The sequence below is a fragment of the Aedes albopictus genome, chromosome 2, assembly GCF_035046485.1.
Source record: "Aedes albopictus strain Foshan chromosome 2, AalbF5, whole genome shotgun sequence".
Lineage (NCBI taxonomy): Eukaryota > Metazoa > Arthropoda > Insecta > Diptera > Culicidae > Aedes > Aedes albopictus.
The window spans coordinates 407,075,619-407,097,343 of record NC_085137.1 but is presented as its reverse complement, the minus strand read 5'-3'; the positions used below and the strand labels follow the sequence as shown (position 1 = coordinate 407,097,343).

Genomic DNA, 21,725 nt, shown 5'->3' with positions numbered 1-21,725 from the left:
TGATCTTCAAAATATCATGACAATTGAAATTAAATACAAAAAAGTGGAGCACAATATACTGAGTTTTGAAAGAATTTGGTAGAAATCATCAGAACAGCCATTTAGAAAATGCTTTTTATTCATTGCTCAATCAGTCACGGTTTCCATCAAGTAATATTTTAAACAGATGCATTTCATGCGCAAACCGAGATTTGCGCTACTGACAAAGCTATCCAAACTGCAATTGGAGACACAACTTAATGTAATATACAGAGCTCAATTCTTAACATCAACGCATGACTGTCGCAGCAAATTAATATCTTCCTACTTCACCTCAACGAATCCAGCGCATTATGTGGTCTAGTTTTTGTTGATTAACTGTGACAAGAGGAAAACCAAGGGTTATTACCATTTAACGACATGGTGTTTGCGACAACTTAATTTTTTGCTCATAGAACGTATTCTGTAGATTCATACTGACGGCGTTCTAAATGGCCTAAGAACGCAGAATTCTACAAATTTGGACATGGACAGTATGGCTCGGTGATCCATCGTGACAGGTTGGACGAAGTGTGTTTTCAGTGGAGTGTATTGAGGCGCACGAAAATGTATCAATTTTGTTACATTTTGTTGGCTGTTGTACTTTTGTCTGCCTATACTCATGGAGACTTCATCGATTGTAAGTGGAGCCTGAGTTACATAATCACCTGGAAGTTCCCCTAATGTTATACTTACTTTAAGAAACATTTAAAATTATTAGAATAATCAATTAGGCTGATACAAATTTAATTTTGACTTTTTGTCTCCCCCCCCCCCTTCAAAATTTTTTGGCTGGATTTTGCATTTTGAGGGGGCAGGTAAAAAAATATTTATCAAAATATCGGGTTTTGCCAAAATATCTTTAACAAATCCGATGAGTTTTTAATATTTTTCAGATTAAATGCTTTGTTATTTTTATCCCCCCCCCCCCCTCGACCAACCAAGGAGCGGTGGGACAAAAAGTGAAATAAATATTTGTAACGGCCTTATTCCAGTTTTTAAAAAAATATATAAATTATGGTCCTTGTAACAGAAAGGATTTTCTTTCCGGATCTGATACATTTATCAGGCAACCATTTTTCTGAATATAACTCTTATATTTGTCGATTGTGTGCTAACTACTTATCAGATAACTAAACCGCAGAACTATACCAAATGTTGTGACTTAACTATCTCTTGTTTTATGGGAAACTAAGGTTTTAAAAATTAAACATTATTATCTATCAGGTAATATTTGTACACATAATCTTTGAATATTTTATTGTAAGATTTCTATCCATTTAGCTATTTATGCTAAGTAACAATATAAGTGGTTTTAGATCCAACTTAAGATGCTTGCATGCTTAACATATAAAAAAGCATCATAACATTCCATTTCAGTACATTTTGTAACCATCGGATTTGCCATGGCATGCATATCATCCATTACCGTGATTTCGGGTGAAATTGATCACTTTTCGTAGTTTCTGGAGAAACATTTTGGAATACTTATCGATATGGATAAATTTAATGCTTTAAAGTACGACCATGGTTTTCATCAGTCAACAAGGTTAAAAATTCTACTGCAAATCATTTTATTACAAAAAATATCATTTGAAATAAAAAATCAAATAAAATATTTTCGGGGTGAAATTGATCAGTCAGTGAAATGTTTTTGTAAGTGCTGAAAATATTTTTCCCCTCTAAATTAACCACCCTAAAATGCGGAAAGCTATTTAATTTTTTTACAAGTTTACTAAATTCTAAATTATTTAAGCTTGAAATTAATTAAATCTTAAGAAAACGCCTAAAAGTATGCAATATCCATAGTAAATATGATATAACTTCCGGAAAGTGCAATAAATTTCAATATTTATAGAACTTTTGATGACGAATACAGGTTTAGCGAATACTTGGCAGCTAGAAACATTCATTCGAATATTCGTTACGTTTGCGATACAGCCACGGTATTAAAAGTTTGAAAGTGTCTTTGAAGTTCACCTGACAAGCAGTTTCGGAAAATTTTGAATTTTATACAGAAATATGTGACTAATTGGCTGTAAGACATGTGAACTCATCATTCAATAACCCTTGAGCCAGATGATGGTCATTTTTAAGAAATTGTTTAAAATTTAAAGCGTAATTTAAAAAAAAAATGGCCCTTTCGTCGATCAATTTCACCCGAAATCACGGTACTATTTTTTAACACCATTTGCTCTTGTTCTAACAGTGCCGCAGTACCACCGCATGCCGCGTTTGTCCGAGGCAGACGATTACGATCAGTGCATGGAAGAAGCTCCTCCGGGTCAAATCGTGGCCTACTGCATGGCACGGGTCGTCATCAAGCCAGACAACAGCTCCGAACTGTGGAACTTGATCGAGGTTGGCTGTTTTCTAAACTTATTTTGCAATTGTAATATAGGCATTATCTGTTTTTATCGACAGGATTTCTCCAAAAACTGGAAGAGACATTACAATCATGCTCTGCTGGACCGCGGTGTATGCATGGAAGACTGCAAGCGTTTAGTTCAACGGTTACCCAATGCAACCAGGAGTGCACTAAGGGTTGAGAAGTTTGCAATCGATTTTCCGGTAAGTTGTACTCGAAGTGGGCCCGAACCCCCCTAGTTTGGACCCTTTCCGCTATCCGCTGTATTCTATCTGAAAATGACTGTAAGAAAAAAAATCTGAAACCTTTTTTTTATCAAATCGTTTTAAATTTTGACGGAATGTCAAGAATATGCTATCTCTGTTAGAGCGGGGAGCCTCGCCGCAAAGAAATTGGGTTTTTAAATTTTGAAAAATGTATTGATTTTTTGATTTTATACGAAAGAGCACCTTTTTCTAAGCCACCATGATTTTTTTCAGATTTTTAGAACTTTATTTTGGTACCTAAAATCGATTTCGAAGAGACTTTTCGAAATCACCTTTTGACAGCTGGCCAACTGCTTGACAGCTCCGCCCAGTACGAAATGCGACGAGGGGTGATTCGACAAATCGCTCCCATACAAACTTCAAACTGATTTTAAAATAGGTTCCCGGGCACCAAAATTCATGAAAATTTGGATTTCGGCTCAGTTTTGCATGCAGATTCAGAATATGGAATTATCTCAACACCGCTAAAGAAGCCGAATTTTTCCAAATGCACATGGCGCAGCTTCGAGGAAATCGTGTAAAAGCGTGTGAAAAAGTCGAGTAAAATTGAATTAAATGTTAATAACTCAACCATTTTTTTACGCAACATCGCAATTTCAAAATACACAATCCGGAGAAGAACATTCAAATCAATTGGTATAAAAATTGAATGAGTTATTGCGAAAACTGCCAAAAATAATACCGTAAACCGGGGTCAAATTGATCAATCAGGAACTACATCGTAATTCTATTCTAGCAACTTCATTACGTCGTAATGTTCTTAAAGATTCTAATTAATAATTCCTCGATACACTGTTCTTGGAATAAATAATCCAAAAACTCCGTAGATGAATTACTCATGACAACGATTCCTAGAAAAATCCATAATAGAATTTCCAAAAAGTCCATATACAAATCCCTGCAGAAACTGCTGTTGGAAAACTAGAAAAAAAATTGCTGATGGAACGCCCTGGACGAATTTCTGCAAGAAAGTCTGGTAAAATTCACAACGACACCCATGAGAATTTCTTTAACCCGTACCCGACTGGAAAATTATATCAAGTTTATATCATATTGTGTTATAGACTGTTTCAGAAATTATAAATACACTAACGATTAACTGCCATTTCAATTTGAGCACAATATCCAAAAAAGTTTCTTCTAGATCTTTTAGTAAACATGGTAACGAAGCAAATAATACCAAATTTGTTGATGTTTCTGGTAAAAGTTAAAAAGTAGGGCTCTGTAAACTAGATGATTGAAATTTGAAGTTGCACAAAGTGGCCAAAAAATGTAGCATAGTAGAAAAGAAAAAAATCTCACGGATAAGATATTTAATTTCCAAACACAATAAAAATTGCTGTATCGATAATAAAAGATATTTCTCGATTGGTAAGAGTAATTTTTACTCGAATATTTGATCAAGAACCACCATTACGGGACTTCTCAATACAACATTTTTTGTTTCAAATTTCTCAACAACTCCAGTAGCAACAAACGTTAAGCAAACGAATGTCTTAAGTACTGCTTACTGCATTCGTTTTTATGGTATGACAAGCTCTGCCATCTGAAGGATCGAATGAGCTGAAAAAATAAGTTTGTTTAGATTAAATGCGTTCAGGAAAGCTAAGAAACTGTGTGGTAGTTCTTATGTTCCGTAGAAAACCTTAAAAAATAAGAAACTTGATCTCCGAAAAAATGTTGTGGAAATGCCTTTAGCAATTTTTCTTAAATTTTGATCAAGGCATTCCTTAGACAACTTGTTGAGAAATAGAATGTGATAAAAATTTAGATAATTTTTGGTATTTAGTGATAAATAATGTTTAAATCATTAAAAAACACCTTTGTGCAAATGCAAATTTAAAAAATTAAGTTATTTGTTTGGGAACTCGACCGCTCTTTAAAATATCAAGACAATTGAAAGGAAATGTAAAAATATGGAGTACAATATGCTATACTCTGAAAGAAGTTGGTAAAAATCATTAGAACAGTTCATTTAATTTAATAAACAAAGTGTATTTATAATTTCTGAAACAGTCTATAGGATGTTAAGGTACCCCGGGGCAAGTGAGAATCGGGGGCAAGTGAGACCTAAGTCAGTATTTTTATTATTATTTATTTTTAAGACTAATATTCTTCATGGAAAACATAGGTATCACACCTACGGATACTTTGAATACAAAAAATGTTATTATTTCAACCATAAAGAGACCATATACGTTATTGTTGTTCATATGTAATTTTCAATTCACTAGGTAAGATTGACGTGCTCTACAAATTTCGTCGTTTAAAAATATATTTGTCATTATACAAATACTTTTTCGGTTTCAGGATAGTATTTGGAGTTCTTGCAAATGATTTCAAGTGAAAAAGCTGTATTTTATTTTTATTTATTACCTTTAGTTTACTGCTCTCACTTGCCCCAGTGCATTTCGCTATCTGGGGTAAGTGGGATCTATGAGAATAAACAAACACAATTTTATGGGTTCATCTCGCCTTGTCCAGCCTAAGATGAAATTAGCACGAAAGTCAATAAAACAAAAAAAAAATCAAAAGCATGCATTTTTTTATGTTTTTCTCTAAATATCTTCCATTATTTTTTCACTTAACGCTGCATAATGAATTCTTTCGAGCATTCAGGAACCGCCCATAAAAAAATAAAATAGGGAAATGACCTTTTCAAAATTCATGATTAAAAAAGACATTATTTAATGATCGTAAGATTATGCAAGGGAGAAGATATTACTGAAAATCTCGAAACCCCAGATTTACTTTTGGCGAGATTCATCAACTATATACTATAAAGACCAAGTTTCGAAATCTTTTGTCTCTTCACTTTACGGCGCTTTTTGTATAAAAAAATCAATTTATTTTGCATGAGCTGCTAGAGTTGATTCAAGTATTTTCCCTTAGCGATTTTTAATGTGTTACGTAATTTATGCACGATACCATAAACCTCTTCTTATTTTAATCTCTAAAGATAGTCATTCATATAAGAGATTTATGATTTATGTTACCTTATTTGCTGCAACTTATATTAATCCTATTGAACAAAAACTCTGAATAGGTCCCACTTGCCCCGTGAAATGCAGTTAAATGAAGATCAGCTACACTTTTCATTATATGCATAATATATTGAATGTAAAAATTTTGAAACAGTTTTAATGCACGTTAATAAGTACAAATATACCAACATCGTCTTTTGGGTTCATTGGAATTATTAAAAAAATGTGTTTTGAAATTTTTGGTATGACAAAACCAAATTAGCATTTTTTTAGGTCCCACTTGCCCCGGGGTACCTTATATTTTTTTTTTTTCTATAACTAATTATGTTATAAACTAGATGCAGGATGATGTTAAAATAACTAAAATTGTAACAAAAAGTGCACTGGTCTAATCAAGATTATAACCTATTTTGTTATAATCATATCAACATTATAACAAAATATGATATGAATTTTAGCCTCTAGATTTCTAGTTTCTAACAGAATTTGATATAATTTTGGTTGGTTATAGGAATTTCTCGGCTCTGGCAGTCTGAGTGGGTAGCAAAAGGCTGTTTTGCTCCTACATCCGACGTTTCGGTTATATTTATTTAACCTTCTTCAGGGAATCTAAAATATTTGCAAAAACAATTTCCTAATTTACAACCCTATTTTCGAACATTTTTCCCATAGTGCTACTTACAGGAGTTAGCTTTTTTGTTAAGTTGTGTGAAGCTCTACATTTGTTTGTCCTGTAAATATCATGGCGGCCACTTTTGCTATGGCTATGAGGGTACGAACAAGGGATTAACATTTATGAATTATAAAATATTGTGCAAAAAATCTTACTGCATAGGTGTCAAATAGCTTGAGCGGCACTGTAGTTTGCTGGTGCTTTTATAGCAGCACTTTTTTCAAAGCTCGTTTTAGTTGCTTTTGAAGCTAATCGCGCTACCTGTGTTTTATCGACACCCTCGATCTTGGATCGGGAACTTATACTGGTAAGAGTGTGATTGTGTGTGGGGGGGAATTATTGCTATTGCGTTTTCTTCATGTGGTGGTGTTATCCGTATTTGATGTGTTATTGTGTATGTTTACAATGTTTGTGTTTTTGTTTTGCATTCTGTTTAATACATGGAATATGCCTGCATATACTGAGCTAAGGTTTGCTGTGTCTGTTCTGTGATTAATACAATTCGTGTTACTAGTGATATGACACATTTCTAAAAATGGTAATGTGTGTGTTTTGTTGGTTCTGTCTAATATTTTTGTTTTTTCCAGGTCGAAACGATGATTTTTAGTGATGCTGTGGTCCACTCTTTCCACCCCATGAATCAAAAGCTGAATACAGCCAAAAACTTTATAAAAAGGGTCAACAAGCTATCAACAGACCTAGATGAGCATGATAAAATTAAAATAATAGATGACCAACTAAAACAAAACGGCTTTCCGAAATCGCTACGCAACAGGCTCACGAACAGAATGAATGAGCATAGCATGAATGAGCAGCACCGATCGTCGCCAAGCTCTGATGAATCGGACCTGGAATATACCTACCGCTCCATCGCATACATGCCTCGCCTGTCAGAATCCATCGACAGGGAAATCAAACGCAGCTACAAAAACATACGACTCGCCACCTACAATTGGAGAACAGTGGGCGATTTGTTTACGAGGCTGAAGGATCCGATAGCTGGGGAGAACCAAACAGATGTCATCTACAACATCCCATGTAGCAATTGTTCTGCATGCTACATCGGAATGACCACCAACAGATTAAAAACACGTATGAGTGGCCACAAAACGCACTACAATACACTGGATCGGCTACTGGACAACGGCGTCAATCCCAATGATCCACAAATTGCTTCCCTGAAGGAAAAAACAGCTCTTCTGGACCACAGCATCACTAAAAATCATCGTTTCGACCTGGAAAAAACAAAAATATTAGACAGAACCAACAAAACACACACATTACCATTTTTAGAAATGTGTCATATCACTAGTAACACGAATTGTATTAATCACAGAACAGACACAGCAAACCTTAGCTCAGTATATGCAGGCATATTCCATGTATTAAACAGAATGCAAAACAAAAACACAAACATTGTAAACATACACAATAACACATCAAATACGGATAACACCACCACATGAAGAAAACGCAATAGCAATAATTCCCCCCCACACACAATCACACTCTTACCAGTATAAGTTCCCGATCCAAGATCGAGGGTGTCGATAAAACACAGGTAGCGCGATTAGCTTCAAAAGCAACTAAAACGAGCTTTGAAAAAAGTGCTGCTATAAAAGCACCAGCAAACTACAGTGCCGCTCAAGCTATTTGACACCTATGCAGTAAGATTTTTTGCACAATATTTTATAATTCATAAATGTTAATCCCTTGTTCGTACCCTCATAGCCATAGCAAAAGTGGCCGCCATGATATTTACAGGACAAACAAATGTAGAGCTTCACACAACTTAACAAAAAAGCTAACTCCTGTAAGTAAAGGGTGAGTCGTTAATTATTGTGCCACCCTACCTTCAAGTGATTCGCAAATTGTCTACAGTTGACGAAATGAAACCAAATTTTTACAGAAGTTTAGTACATGTATGTATTTTAACTTTTTGGTATAGGTTCAAATTTAGGATGCGTTTTAGTGAAATTCAAGACATTTTCAATTAACGCCCTCCATGTGGACATGTTCAGGCTCCACTTGAAACAAATAATTAAAGTTCTCTGGATTGTTTATGCGCATCGTGCCTGATTTTTACTCTGCTCCAATCTTATTTTTCACTGACAACCGTTTCTGAAACCTATTGACGAACATTAAGATGATCCGATAATGTACAATCATTAATTGTTCCAAGGCGCGATACCATGATTTTTGATTTTAGCATGTGATTGTACAACATCTTTTTTAGAACTGTTAACTAAATTTATTCTATATCGACCGAAATCTCACTGATAACTGGTCAATTCATTATATGTAAACAATAGACTATAAGGAGAAACTGTGCAAAATTTGGCTGATTTTGGTGAAGTAGGAAAAAAGTTACGTTAGTTTGAAAATGGCACAATAATTATCGACTCACCCTTTAGCACTATGGGAAAAATGTTCGAAAATAGGGTTGTAAATTAGGAAATTGTTTTTGCAAATATTTTAGATTCCCTGAAGAAGGTTAAATAAATATAACCGAAACGTCGGATGTAGGAGCAAAACAGCCTTTTGCTACCCACTCAGACTGCCAGAGCCGAGAAATTCCTATAATCTGTAGAATCCACAGTCGTAAAATCACACGTTGATATAATTTTGTAACATTATTTTCCAAATGCCGAAGACTCAAAACTCAACTTTAATACAATGAGTTATCAAACAACATTTATAACATAATGTGATATAATTGAGTTATAGTATTTTGAAAACACCGAGGATGTTGAACATGATTATATCCCAATGAGTTATAAATATCATGGTTTGTTAGGATTATGATATATTTTTGTTACAATTTTCTAGTAGGGTAGGCTACGGGGCTTACACACAAATTTCAAACCGTTGGCAAAGGCGCAAAAATCAATATTTTTCAATGAAATTTTTACGTTCACTTTATTACTAGTGATACATAGTTTTCATTTTGCTGGGAACCCACGAACTTGGAACCAAGAGGACAGTTTTATTCCGTTGGTCGTCTGGGTCAGAAGGGGTAAAAATGCATATCCTTCCTTTTTGCAAGGCCTTATTAGTTGGAAATGATTTGATTTTATCTGAAAAGTGGTTAGTTCCATGTAATATTGTATATACGTCGAGCCAGAAGCTTAAGATTTACATAACTTGCGTAGAACTTTTTAAAGGCCTCCAAAACATTTTCAAGTTTGAGTCATATTATCTGTGCGTTGGGAAAAAGTTTTAATGCACATTAGAATTGTAGAATTTTATTTCCAAAGCCTCCACACGAGCGTAAGAAAGCAATTGAGTGACATTTAAAAAAAAAATCTATTGATTTATTGGCTCTACAATGGTCAGAATCTTTGGAATTCCGAAATACCAAAATGAACTGCCAAATGAATGGATTCTTGAGGAAATTTTCAAAAATCCAACGATTTCTCTGAGAAGTTCTTCAAGAAATCTCTGCTGAAATTTCTCCAAAGAAATCCCTGAGAAAATTCCTCAAGGAGGATGCTTTGGAAAATTTCTACAAAGCAACTGTAACTGGGAAACTTTCGAAGAAATTAATCTCATGAATTTTTCTATGATTTTCTGAAAAGATTTGCGAAATGATGCCTGGAGCCTGTTTTTAACGAATCCCTGCAGAAACTCATCAGAAATTCCCGATTAAGTCGCTTGGGAAATTCCCTCAATATGCTAGGGGTCTCCAGTTAGCCTAGTGGTTAAGGCTATGGATCGGCAATCCGGAGATGGCGGGTTCGATTCCCGTTCCGGTCGGGAAAAATTTTCTCGATTCCTTGGGCATAGTGTATCATTGTGGTTGCCTTATAATATACAAAGTCATGCAACGTCAGGTAAAGAAAACCCTTCAAATTATAATTGTGGAAATGCTCATAGAACACTAAGTTGAAGCGAGGCAGGCCAAGTCCCAGTGGGGACGTAGAGCCATAAAAAGAAAGAAAGAAGAAGATGCTCGGAATAATTACCAAAGACATTCACAGAGGAATTTCAAAAAAAAAATCTCGGTTATATTTTCCAAAGGATTCCAAGGGATCTCTGGAGAAGTTCCTGAGAAAACCATTGATGAAGTTCCTTGAACCCTTCCTATGAACGAATTTCCATCAAAACTCTGTACGGAGTCTTGAATGTCCGTTGTTTTTTATTAAAGGAATCGTCAATTTCAACGGCTTATTTTAAATGATGGTTTCTGACTATGCGCTCTGATATTCTCTGTGAATCTTACCTGAAAACTTCAACCGCAGGGTGGCCACTCAACTCGGTAAAATAAATTCCCGGTTATTTCCCGGGTTTTCCCGGTACCTAAAAATTTTTTCCCGGTTTTCTAGAAATTGATTGATATGGTTAAATCTATTTTCTATTTTCTCATTTTTCTGATTTTGTAAACAGTTAACCTTACTGGAAGCGCACCATTGTCAAAGGTCTAACAATGTCAAAAAATATCATAAACAGCCCAAGTGAAGTAGACTTTTGGCTCAATTGATCGCGTTCTAGGAGGTTGACAATTTATGGCGGCTTTAATGAACTTAACATTTATATATTTTTTGAATTCCCCAACAACATAACACCATAACTGTTAAATTTTATGCTTTAAGCTTGAACTGTTTAACGCTCAAAATGACATAAAAATACTTGAATGCGATTTTTTGTACCAGAAGTTCTTTTTTTATGTGCAAGTTATCAACATTCAAAATTCAGAAAACGTTAGTAAAATCTCGAACAAAGCGAAAACTAAATCATGCCTAACAATTAGAAGCGAATAAGCCCGGCTATTAGAGCATCTTTGGTGGAAAAACAAAATTCAATATAGGCCACATTTAGTAAGAAGCCCATATTTTCTCTAGTCGTAAAAACTTAAAATATTTCTCAAGAAAGTATTTTCGGAATTATAAACATATTAGATATGCTCTATTCAAAGTTAGGGTAGAGATTTATAATAGAAATGCCAAATGAAATTTTTGAAAAAAAAAACTCAAATCAATTTCTCGAGAATCAACTGGAGCAATCCCTGGGAGATTATTCGAAAAATCTCTTGAAGAAACTTGTAAAGGTAATCTGGAATGTAAAAACTGTTTGTGGAATCTCTTAAATAATTATTAAAGGATTCCTTGATTTGTTGATGTTCACTGTTGAGATGCTTGACAGTATACTAATGAAAGAGGGACTCCTGAAGAAATCCATGGGAGGATTGAAATAGGTAAAATATAGCTGGAATTCCCAAATAAATTACTCCAAAAGAATTTGACAAAAAGCATGTAAAATCTTTAAGAACGTCTTTAGAAATTATTTATAATTTTATCAATAATTTTCTTGAAAAAAAGGAAATTATTGGTAAAACTGCTTGATATGGTTGAATTGTTTTGGAAAAGTTACTTGTGAGACGTTTCAAGAAATCCGTGGAAAAATATCTTGTTAAATCTCTTAATGAATGTTTGGAGAAATCTCTAGGAGAATCTGCGAAGCAAACCTTGGTTTATCATCAAGAGAAATGTTAGGCAACCTGGAAGAATCGATTGTATACTACCTATCTAAAGAACATGTCCAACATGGAATACTGGAAAAAAAGTTATGAAATTCTTGAAGACGATCGATTTAACAGAATTTCTAAAATCATACACATTTGTAATTGTAGAGAAACACTGCGGTAAAATAAGGTATTTTTTAATATGGCAATATTTTTTTTCTGTAATGATACAATACACTGACTGTCCTACCCAAGACACATTATTTAAAGTTTTCCATTTATACCTTAGCTTTTACAAAAAAAACAATTGTAATTCTCTACAACAGTTCTATTAAAAAAGTCCAAGATTTAAAATCAAAATTTAAGAAAAATCTAAAATAAATCTTATGATTAAGTTTTGAACTCTAAATCTAGTATCTGCGATATAGTATCTTAAGATTACAAAAATATAGATCATGTTTAAGAAAAAATTATGATTCTCATGTACACTCCCGTTCAAAAGTTTGGGGTCACCCCCACAAAAACATGTCATTTTTTTAGGCCCATATCTCCGCCAATTTGCGTCCGATTACAAAACCCTAGGTTTCATTCAAAAGATAATAAGTCAAAGAAACTTTGAACATGATTTGAAAGAAACTTTTTTCAAAAAAATTGTATGTAAACTTAACCCAAAGTTGCCAAATTATCTAAATAATGAATATAAACTTACGGCAGTGTCGCTGGAAATTGGGTCGACCAAATTTTAAGATGAGAGCGGTAATATGACCCATTTTCAATTAGCTTTCAACTGCTTTTTACAGAACTTAGCTAAAAAATCTAGAAAAAAAGTTATTAAGTAAATTTATCCTTGATGTCATCGACCAAAAGTTTGGGGTCACCCCTCAATATGATGTATCGGCCAAAAGTTTGGGGTCACTTTCGTAAAACATGGAAAAGTGATTTGGTGATATCTTCGTCATCTATAGTTCAGTTTTAATTATTTTTGGCTCATTTCAAAGATAATTAACTAAATTTACGTTTGATGTCTTTAACTTAACGTATTTAACGATTTCTGTATATAAAAATATTATGTAAAGTTAGCACATTTCACCACGCTTCAAAAAATGAGGCAACTTTACGTTAAGTTTTACTATGTAAATTTCAACAAATATGTGTGGTTCAATGTCTACGCAGTAAGTATCATTCATTTTGTTTCAAATAAGCCAAGAAGAATTAAAATTGAATGAAAGATGACAAAGATATCAACAAATCACTTTTCCATGTTTTACGATAGTGACCCCAAACTTTTGGCCGATACATCATTTTGAGAGGTGACCCCAAACTTTTGGTCGATGACATCAAGAATTAATTTACTTAATAACTTTTTTCCTAGATTTTTTAGCTAAGTTCTGTAAAAAGCAGTTGAAAGCTAATAGAAAATGGGTTATATTACCGCTCTCATCTTAAAATTTGGTCGACCCAATTTCCAGCGACACTGCCGTAAGTTTATATTCATTTTTTAGAAAATTTGGCAACTTTGGGTTAAGTTTACATACAAATTTTTCTGAAAAAGTTTCTTTTAAATCATGTTCAAAGTTTCTTTGACTTATTAACTTTTAAATGAAACCTAGGGTTTTGAAATCGGACGCAAATTGGCGGAGATATGGGCCTAAAAAAATGACATGTTTTTGAGGGGGTGACCCCAAACTTTTGAACGGGAGTGTAGATGCAATAGAAATTATTATCCTGGACCTTCAATTTTAAGGGTGGTTTATTTTCTAAGCACATTCCCGGTTTTTTCCCGGTTTTTCCCGGTTGTTTGCGATTCCCGGGTAATTCCCGGTTTTCCCGGAATTCCCGGTTGAGTGGCCACCCTGCAACCGTGAAGAAACCATACGTCACTTGGCAAGCAATAAATTTACCTTTCACGATTTGACAACTATTTTTTAAATAAAATAATTTTTTTTAAGGGCCCATATAGCCGAGGCGGTAAACGCACGGGTATTCAGCATGACCATGCTGAGGGTGACGGGTTCGATTCCCGGTCGGTCCAGGATCTTTTCGTAAAGGAAACTTCCTTGACTTCCTTGGGCATAGAGTATCTTTGTGCCTGCCACACGATATACGCATGCAAAATGGTCATTGGCAGAGGAAGCTCTCAATTAATAACTGTGGAAGTGGTCATAGAACACTAAGCTGAGAAGCAGGCTTTGTCCCAATGAGGACGTTACGCCAAGAAGAGAGAGAGAATTTTTAATTTAAAAAAATTTCAAAAATAATTCTTGAAAAATATAGAGAGATTTCTGTATTTAACCCAGGAGAAAGCCTTTTAGGAATCTGTGGATGAATATGAGGGAAACTCCTAGAGAAATTCCAAGAGGGGGAATACATAGGTAAAAAAAATCCTTGGAGAAAACCGGTGACAAAATTTCGAAAAAAAAAAAGAACCCGGGAGGCAATTTATAATGTCGAGGATCCCTCTCAGTGTTCTGGGGCAAATTCTTTCAGAATTCTAATGGGATATCTTTCAATACTGCAGGAGAATTCCTCTTAAGATAGAATGAAAGAATCCACCAGGGAGTTCTAGGGATATCCGTCTAAGCATTCTGGGAGAATACCGAGGAAAAAATTCTCCCAGGATTCTGAGGCAATCCGTCACAGGATTCAGGGAAAATCCATCACGGGAATCTGAGCAAATTCCTCAGGACTCTTAAAGAGTTCCTATAAAAGATTCTGAGAGAATCCACCTAAGAAAAATGAAGTAATCTTTCCCAAGATTCTAGGGAAATCCTTAACAGATGTCAGGGAGAATTCCTATTGGAAGAACCTATCTTTTTTTCTAGTGTAAGGTCTCTCAGGTTGCTGGTGCGATAATTTTCAGTATTTTGAAGGAATCTCACAGAATTTATAGTTAATATAGTTAAGTTATAGAAGAGTCTTTTTTTTTTAATTCTGGAGGAATTTTTATCAGCAGTGTTATATGGGAATACCTATCAGAATTTTAGGGAATCTCAGGATTCTAAGGGAATTCATTTCTGGATTCAGGGGTATTTCTTACCAGGGTTCCTTACCAAGGGTGATATCCCTTTCAGGATTCTAAGGAATCTCTGGATGATCTGTTTGGATTCCTGGGTTCTGGAAAACCCTCACGTGGGCTCCCACTCAGAATTCTGAAGAAATCTTTCTCGGCATTCTCAGGATCTCATATCAGACTTCTTGGGGAAAATTGTGGCGAAATTCCTCTCATAATTCTGGGGAAGTATTTCTTTGGATTTTGATGGATTTCCACACAATATTCTAGTGGTATCCTGCTTAGGATTATGCGTTAGATCCTTTTAAGGTTCTGGAGGAATATTACTAAATATCCGGCAGGTACTCTTCCCACGATTCTCTGAAAATTCGGTTTTCTGGGCTAATCCCCATCAGGATTTTGGGGAAATTTCTCTTAACCGTTATGTGTTCGACAAACTTTTTGCTTTTTTCTACACCTTGCTTTTTAAATGGGCGCTGGGTACCCGGGTACCCTGTCGGCCACATAAGGGTTTAAGATTCTGGGGAATTTATCTCATTATTCTGGAGAAATACTTGGGATTCTGCGGCTATATTTTTCAAGATTAAAGGGCACTTTCTTTCAGAATTATTAATTATTGAAGAATTTCTCACGAGCTTCTGGGCAAACTTCTCTAGAGAAATTCGGATTTTGGAGAATCACTCGCATAGATTTTGTGATTCCTCTTAGGGTTCGGAAAAAATCCTTCTCAGCATTCTACGAAAATCCCAGTAGAATTCTGTTTTCTGTGTTCTGGGGCAGTTACTCCCAGAAATCCCTTTCAGGATTCTGGGAGAGTCCCTCTTAGTAATCAGGGAAAATCCCTGACAAGATTATGCGAAGATTCTCTTGAGATTCTGGTGTAAAAATTTGAAGTATTCTAGAGGAATCACTCTCAGAGTTTTGGGACAATCACTTTCAGGAGTTTAGGGGACTCCTTTCAAAGATTCTGGGGGAATGTCTCTCAGGAATCTGCGGTAATTTTTCTGTTTATGTGGCAATGCCTCTCAGAATTCCAGAGAATCCTTCTGAAGATGCTGGGGCAGTCCATTCTAGAAGATTTCGAAATCCCTACCAGGATGAATTCTGATCAGATTTTCGAAAAAAAAAAATACTTCTTAGGATTCTTGATATATTTCTCTTAAGAATCTGGAAGAACCTTTCATATGAACCCTCTCAGGATTCTGGGGAAATCACTCATGGAATTCTTGGGAATACCATTCAGAATTCTGGCAGAATTATTCTCAGCTTTCTAAAGGATTCTACCCATGATTTTTTGGGGAATTTTGGGAGAATACTTTAAAGGATTCTGGAGGAATTCTTCTCAGGATGCTGGGGGAATCCTATCTCCCAGAATTCTGTGAGAGTAGATCTCAGGTTACTTTGGCAATCCCGCCTAGTATTGTAAGGGAACCTTTCTCAGAGTTCTGGAGTAATCCTTCTTAGGGTTCTAAGCTATTCTTTTCAAGATTCTGTGTCATTTGTTTTACGTTTCTTGGGAAAATTATCTTAGAATTCCGAAAATATTTGTTTTTGTGAAAATCTTTTTCAGTATTCTAGATGAATGTATCTCAATGATGTGGAAGAACCGTTCTTGGAATTCCTCTCAGGATTCTGGGAAAATTCATCTTAGGATTCTGGGATAATCCAATTCAGGTTTCTGAGATAATCCATTTTAGGATTCTGGAACATTTCGAGAGAACCCCAAAAGGGAAGCTTCTCTTAGGATTCTGGAACAAACTATCACATGATTCTAGGAAGAATTCCTCTCGGGACTCTGAGAGAATCCGTCTCATATATATGGAGTAATCTCTCTCAGGGTTCTAGGATAAATCTTAATAGAATTCAGAGAGAATTCCTACCACGTATGTGGCAACCCTAATCCCACCTAATGCATCTGACAGGAACCAACATCTATCGTGTATCCACAATGGAATGCTTTGTGGATACACAAATGTTTACATAGAAGATGTTAGATTCTTAAAAATGACGTCCTCAAACCCTGGTGATTCCTACAAAGATATCGGAAAAGTCTTGCACACTTAAAAAAATCACCGACTTCGGTAATGTTTTACCGAAATCTCAACCGATAAGTTTGTTTTACCGGAAAGTTCGGTAATGTTAGCAGCTTTTACCGAACTTCGTTAGAATTTGACAGATGATCGATAACATTTTACCGATCGCATTTTTACCGATTTCAGTGAAAATTACCGAACGTGATTAGCTATGTCGTTTCTAGATAATGTCGCTCAGGATTCTTGTGTAATCATTTTCAGCATTCAGAAGAATTCTCTCTCATAATTCTAGAGGAACTCCTTTCAGAATTCTAGAAGAGTCTCTTGAAAGATTCTAGGGGAATTTCTCTCAGCAGTCTGCGGGAATTTATCTTAGTACCATATGGGAATATTTCTCAGAGTTCTGGAGAATATCAGGTTCTCAAGATTTTTCTTTCGATTCAAAAATATTAAATTGCATTTTTTTAGAATGCGCTGTCTCAACGTTATATCCATTTTCGCATTAGAGTCGCGAAATGTTCGATGTGCAATCTCGAATTTTGATATTGAGTTTATTCAGACAAATAAAACATACCATGAACTTGAACTACATGCAACAACGAATCATTTTATAGTTTACTAGTATTTTTAATGTCGAATCGATGTGAAAACATCGATTCAAAGCATTCGATTATATCGGTGAATCAATTCTGCTGATCCGATTCGAATCGATTCACAAAAATCGATGTCTCAGCCAGATTTGCCCAATAGCAACAATTCCAGGAATATTTCCTCAGAAATTTCTATTCTAGGAAGGAACTATTTTTGGATAAGTCATTGGAGACCTATCCTATAGAAGAATTCAATTCGAGATATCAGTGATACATATGTATATGTATGATATATATGTATATGTATATATATTTCACACCAGAGATGGCAGGTACGATCATTTTGAACCGGAAATTTTCGCAACACTGATTCATTCTCACTTGAACAGTTTTATCGCAGATGCCCTCTGTGTATATTTTTATTGAGCCGGTTTTCAGTGAAAGCAATTATTTTCAACAAGAAGGAACAACTTCTCCAAAAATAGTATTGATCTACCTCATAATAAATGTTTTATAAACGTACCATGCTTTGCAGATATGGGTTAATCCTTTTTTCTTGATATTATTCCAGTATATATTTGATTTAACAGTCTATCAAGATGGCGAGAGGGATCGCGCACGATACGGCGAATTGCTAGACATTTGCGTAAACTACAAGCTCAATCAATCCTACGGTTTGAGAGCTTACACTGAAATTGAAGTTTGCAACAAAAACGTTGAGCCCCTGGAAGTAGGTTTGTGATCCCCCAAAATGTGTTTCTAGGCTGAAAATAATGTGCCATTTTGCTTGCAGACCTTCTGGATTTCTCGTTCTTTCTCATATTAGCCGGAATCATTTTCCTGGCGATCTTATCCAGTTGGTACGACAAGACCATCAAATTCAAACAGGATGTGGGACACTACAAGCAGGACCCGGATAGTTCAAGTGAGTGATGCCTGGCTTATCAAGAAGTAGTCGATCAACTCATTCATTCATTTCACCCACAGGAAAAATGTTATTCGTTTCGTTTTCCATTCTACGAAATTGGTATCGATTAACGTCTCGTTCTCAGGATGTCCTGAACAAAGATTTGCGGTTCTTTCAGGCCATTCGATACCTCACGATGAATTTGGTTATCCTCGGACATGCTGCGCTGATCTACAGTATCGCACCGTCACAGAATACGATGCGAATTGAAATGGTATGTGTAGATGGTGGCTGTTAGGTCTTCAGATATTTATAATTTCCTATCGATTGCTACAGATGTTCCATCAACTTGGCACAATGATTCTCACCGGAGGACCCCAAATCGTGCAGACCTTCTTCGCCATGAGTGGTTTTCTGTTGGCCGTTCAAATGATCAAATACGCGGAGAATCGATCGCGATCACCGGGAGTCCTGTTTCTGTTGAAGGCCATCGTCTATCGGTACATTCGGCTAACTCCGGTATATGCCTTTGTCGTTTTACTGCATGCCACGTGGCTTTCCAAGCTGCAAGATGGTCCCATTTGGAAACTGGGGACGGATACCGAACGAGCCTTCTGCCGGAGGAACTGGTGGACCAATCTGCTTTACGTCAACAACTACATCCATGCAGATCAACCGGTAAGGGGATTATGAATCCAAGACTTCAAATGATATAATGATTTGTTTCGGTTTTTCAGTGCGTTCAACAAGGTTGGTACCTGGGATGCGATTTTCAACTCTTCATCCTGGGAAGCTTACTTATGATAGTGGTCATAAAATTCCGAAAGCTTTCGTCGCCGATCTTGATGATAGCAGCCCTCGCTGCATACCTTGTTCCAGCTTATTTTATCTATTATGAAAAACTGGAAGGCATATTTCTCGTGACACTTCAGTAAGCCCTCCACAAATCTCACCGTTACCCTAACATCTCATATATCATCTGTTCAACAGAGGTCAACGGTTCACGTTGTGGTTTGACGAATTCTACCAGAGGGCGTACATCCCGTTGCACGTCAACCTTGGAAACTACCTAGCAGGAATTATCGCCGGAATGATCTACCTTCGTCTTAAACAATCCAACACCGATCCCGTCCAAAAGCGCTGGTTCCGCATCCTGTGGTACTTTGTGTTCCCAGCGGTGTTCGGAACCCTGCTCGTCAACTACATCTTCTATGAGTACGACTTCGCCAAGCCGTCGCTGTGGATGGCAGCCTTCTACCCAATAGCCAAGTACTCTTGGGGCATCTACGCGGGGGTCTTCATGATGGGCCAAATCTATGGGATATCTCCGATCCTGAAGCGGATCTTTAACCATCGCATATTTGAACCACTTGGACGGTTGACCTACTCGGCCTACCTGGGCCACGTGTTCGTGATGAGGGTGACAGTGCTGAACCTGCGATCGCCACTGCACTTCAACTATATTGGAACGGTATGACGCCCGGAATGCGTCGATCTGTCTGCAGTTGATCTTTTTATCGATTTTTCTTTCTATTTTACAGTTTTCACTGATTTTTGCATCGGTTATGTTCTCCTATCTGATGGCACTGATTCTATGCTTGCTCTTAGAGTTTCCAGTTTCTGCTCTGCAAAAGCTTGTTTTCGGTGGTATGCGAGGTATGTTGTCCGATAAAATAATATAGATTTTAAACTTATGATATGTCTAACTATTCTAGGCCACCCAAAACAATCGAATGATGTAGAAACGTCAAACGAGGCCACAAAGAATGGACCAAGAATTGTGAATAGTGGAGTTTCTAGTAATGTGAATAATTAGGTGGACTTTATCAATAAATAGAAATCAAAATGGTCTACATTAGTTTAGTATTAGTTTTTATTTTTGTTTTACGCCGCGATATAGGTGTTAGCGTGGTTCAAAAAATTGTTTTTGCTCCACACCGCTTATTCGATTCGTAACCAGGATTCTTATCCTTCTCCCAAATATTGAGCTGATTTGGTTGAAAATTGAGAGTGCACAAGCCCTTCGAAGTTTGTATGGGATTTCTAAGGGAAAACGACGTTTTTCATGCAATTGACCGAAGCATTTCCCCAAGAGCTCAAGACTGTTAGTTGACCTTTGACACTCTTAGGCTATTTTATCAGCTACAACTTTGCCGAAAACCACATTTAAATCGGACGCCTCATTAATGAGTTATCGATTTTTATCCAGAACTAGCTGTCCCGGCATACGTCGTACTGCCTGCCTACTGTGTTTTTTGACATACAGCACCATAGGGACATCCCCGGCGAAGTCATCTGTATGGGAGCCCCCCGTTCCAGAGACCGGAGAGGTCTCACACCAAGCTAAGAACCTTCCCCGGCCCTCAAAATAGCCACATACAAAATTTCACACCAATCGGTTCAGTAGTTTCTGAATGCATAACGGTCAGACAGACAGACAGACAGACAGACAGACAGACAGACAGACAGACAGACAGACAGACAGACAGACAGACAGACAGACAGACAGACAGACAGACAGACAGAAATTCATTTTTACACTCAAACCTCCATTTAGGTAGGATCCATTTAGGTAAAATCTATTTAGGTCCCTCCATTTAGGTAACGTTACCTAAATGGAATTTGATTGTGTTCAGATCAGTTGGAGTACTTAAGATTAGGTGTAAGATTGGTTTATGGGAAAGCAGTAGTGAGTGGTGTTAGGGTGTGGGTATGGGGGCAGGGGGATGCAATGTTGCCCCCTAAACTCCCCCCCCCCTTCCATGCTGTGTTTGAAAGTGTCAGTATCCAGCGTCATTTCCAGCTGAAATTGAGATAATCAACCATCCTTCCATCATTCAATTGATATCAGCTCCAGCATTGATGACGTCAAACCCGACATCAACCTATCATTCACCTGTTTTTATTTTGGCCACCAAACCCAACATAGACCCAACAGTTGTTCGATGTTGGTCCAACAATGGCCCAACATACGATAAAAATTGATCCGACTTTGACCCGACATTCAATATTTTTTTCAGTCTGGCGGAATTTTGCAGGGTTTTTCGCAAGGTTTTTTTGTGTTTCGAGCCCAGCTAGTCATTTGAATGACAATTCTGATCTAAGACCCTCCAAAACCCCCGAAAACGCCCCTGAAGCCCCTCCCGTCCTGAAACCCACCCCCTCCTGAAACTCCTTGAAAGCCATCTGAATCTCCGCATGATCTCCTTTAAATCTCCTAGTAACTCTCCCTTGTTGAACTTCTTTGCAACCTTGTAATCCATTTAGGTAATAAACCGAATCCATTTAGGTAATGAATCCATTTAGGTAAAAATTCTATTTAGGCTGTCCCGACTCATTACCTAAATGGAGGTTTTGGTGTATATATATAGATACTAGCTAACCCGGCAAACCTTGTATTGCCCATTGTAAATGT

General features: G+C 36.5%; 1 protein-coding gene across 1 annotated transcript; it reads left to right on the top strand.

Moving 5' to 3' along the window:
* Positions 1 to 462: 462 nt before the first annotated feature.
* On the top strand, positions 463 to 20,162 carry LOC109417013 (nose resistant to fluoxetine protein 6). Its single transcript, XM_029876585.2, has 11 exons — positions 463 to 658; positions 2,228 to 2,379; positions 2,443 to 2,589; positions 17,975 to 18,137; positions 18,197 to 18,328; positions 18,391 to 18,584; positions 18,647 to 18,988; positions 19,048 to 19,241; positions 19,301 to 19,781; positions 19,852 to 19,966; positions 20,026 to 20,162. The coding sequence occupies exons 1-11, from the start codon at positions 586 to 588 to the stop codon at positions 20,124 to 20,126; spliced, it is 2,094 nt and encodes a 697-aa protein (XP_029732445.1). The 5' UTR covers positions 463 to 585; the 3' UTR covers positions 20,127 to 20,162.
* Positions 20,163 to 21,725: the final 1,563 nt, after the last annotated feature.